Here is a 2,778-nt window from a genome sequence, read left to right as displayed (position 1 = left end):
TTTGTTAATTGTATAATAAATAAAAAGAAAACAAATAGATAGGCTAGAATACAAAAATATTAGAGAAGCTGTTAGCTTTTTTATATATATATTACAGTTATATAATAATAATAATAATAATAATAAAATACAAATATATTAAATAAAAAGACACGATCAGTTAACGGATTTACAAGACTGTGGGATGGAGAAAAATGTTTTATCCATTTCTTATAATCCCAGGTTGCTATGGTCACGCGGGGTTTTTTACGCATTAAACTCGTAAACATAAGAATGTCGTTAATCTCGTTGCCGCGACAAAACCGAGCATGTCCCTCCCGCTCACCGTAGATATGTAATTTTATCTTCCATCCGTAATTATTTGATTTCATTAAATAAACAACGTAAATAAGATTGTCAGATCAGACTGTCTGAATATACAAAATACATGACATATTTAATGGTGATTCTCTTCATCATAGTTTGTTTTAAGATAGGCTAATAAGGAATAGGAGTAATATATTATGAACAAAACAATTAAACAGACTGCCTGTTTCATAAGATTGATAGTGATGTTTGTAAACACCAGCATAAGTATGTTATTACTTGAGTGAGAATTATGAAAGAGAGTGATGAAATAACAGGCTGAGGTTTGGAGCAGTTTACCTGAACAGACGACACCAGCATCTTGATTATGTTTACAGTACTGCTGTCTATCATAGCTGTCTGAACTGCAGTGTTTCAGTGCAGTCTCTGATCCACTACAGTGTACAAAAGCCATTGAAATTGGTCCTGATCCTTGTCCAAAGTGAGCTTCATGTGTTGCTTTTACAGCCGTCCCACAGTCCAGCTCTCTACACACCACTGCAGCATCAGCAATATCCCACCAATGATGACACACTGTTCCCCACTGACCATCATTATAAACCTCCACTCGACCAGCACAGGGATTACTGCCATTCACCAACCTCACACTCACACTGTCTACACGAGAGAGAGACAATTAGTGAACATACAATATATGTTGTACATACCAAACATACTGTAATATGTAGTAAAGTGTGACATCACATGTAAATTATTTCAGCTCATTTTAAAAATAGATTACCTCTTGTTGCAAATCTTCCCACATAGTGAGGTAGACATGTGGGGGCGTGTTAGAACGAGCCGTTTTAGGTAGGCGTGGCTGACTCTTAACTTTTATAAAGAATATCTCTTTGGATTTGAGACTTTAGTCTTTGCAACTTTACAGATCTTCTTTATGCACCAAGAGCTTGTAACACTCCAAAGAGAAAGGAAAAATTTAAATCGCATCATATGACCCCTTTAAGGGAATTTTACTACAATGTTATGATATTCTGACAAGAGCACAATTAACTTTTTTACTTTAATAATGTTATAAAATGAATTTTACAGTTTGCGTACACAAATAGAGGTCTATTCAGACAAGATTTGTAAATAAACATTGGTTTCTATTCCAGAGATATTCATCTGATATTATATCAAATACATTTGTATCAGTAGATGCGTGTTTAATACTGCAATGCGTAATTCATCCAGCAGATGGCAGAAAAACACTTCTTATTGTAAAGAGGAGCAGACAAGAATCTAGTCCTTGTGTCTCCACATGAGGGAGCTTCTTACCGTTGAATATTTTTCTGGACAGAAACTGTTAATTTCTTTGTTTACAGATGCATTATAGCTACAAATCAAAAAAAAATTTCATGTAGAGCTCATTTCTCAGCACATCATTTTACTCTTTGTCTGCTTCTATAATATATTATAAGACACTGCGTGACAGAATGACGTAAACACACTAGCAGTGATATTTCTTGTATTTTTATTTGGTTCTCATAATAATCTTTTATACAAAAAAAACTATTTGATATGTTGAGATATCTCGAGACAGAATTAACAGAATTAACAGAATTTAAATTAATTTTGTTTTAATGATTTTTAATGGGCCTTAATTTTGAAAGAATTTGAAAACATTTAATCTGTGTTAAATTGAAATTACCAGTGTACTAAAACATTTTAGTACAATCCAATTTAAAAAAAATTGTAATGAAGTTTAGAAGAAAAATACACACAGTATACAATGCACACATAATATAATATATACACAGTATATATTATAAACACTTTTAAAATACATGAACAAATGTAATTTTGGACAACACACTTCAATTGAAATGAAAGTCAATTATTTTACATGTGCTTTAGTATATTAATCAATACATCAACATAACTACCTCTTTAAAGCATGACAAAAACATAGTGATTTAAAATGTAAATTTAAGTAAATCTTAAATACACAAAATTACAAAGCACATTTTTAAGTGCACTTAGTGTGTTAAGAAACATAAAGTGAGTACTCAGTTTAGATATACCTAAGTGGCCTTTAATTTGATGTATATTATAAGTGCACATTAAGCACACTTCTTTCTACCTTCAAGGGTAGAAGGGATATAAACTTATAAACAGACCTGCTTTAGCATCTGTCCTGATTAGCTCCCACTTCTTGTTCCCTTGATTACTCCCTGCAAGTATATATCAGCCCTCAGTTTCTTCAGTTTTTGGTCTTGTGTTGATGTTATGATGATGTTTTATGTTTATGCTAGTGTGTTTTTTCGTTTCTGAGTTCATTAAACTTCCTTTGTTTCTATTTCATCTGCTCCTTTGGGATATATACACAGTTACCGTTAAACTAATACACATAAAAGAAGAATATTTAATGCAGTTCTGTGTAACTCGTCCAGCGCTGTCCATTAATGATGACATCATCATCGTTTAGTGTGA

At 32.3% G+C, this 2,778-nt stretch overlaps 1 protein-coding gene across 1 annotated transcript in view; it reads right to left on the bottom strand.

Moving 5' to 3' along the window:
• Window positions 1-645: 645 nt before the first annotated feature.
• Window positions 646-2,778, bottom strand: part of LOC107733017 (deleted in malignant brain tumors 1 protein-like) — a gene marked incomplete at its 3' end in the record, with an annotated part of 13,609 nt that continues 11,476 nt past the window's right edge. The window contains exon 11 of the mRNA XM_016544525.1: window positions 646-972. Within this exon, the coding sequence (XP_016400011.1) occupies window positions 646-972 (327 nt within the window). The remainder of the gene's footprint in view (window positions 973-2,778) is intronic.

The sequence above is a fragment of the Sinocyclocheilus rhinocerous genome, unplaced genomic scaffold (assembly GCF_001515625.1).
Source record: "Sinocyclocheilus rhinocerous isolate Xijiao unplaced genomic scaffold, SAMN03320098_v1.1 scaffold5663, whole genome shotgun sequence".
NCBI classification, from domain to species: Eukaryota; Metazoa; Chordata; class Actinopteri; order Cypriniformes; family Cyprinidae; genus Sinocyclocheilus; species Sinocyclocheilus rhinocerous.
This window is presented reverse-complemented; position numbering and strand designations above follow the sequence as displayed.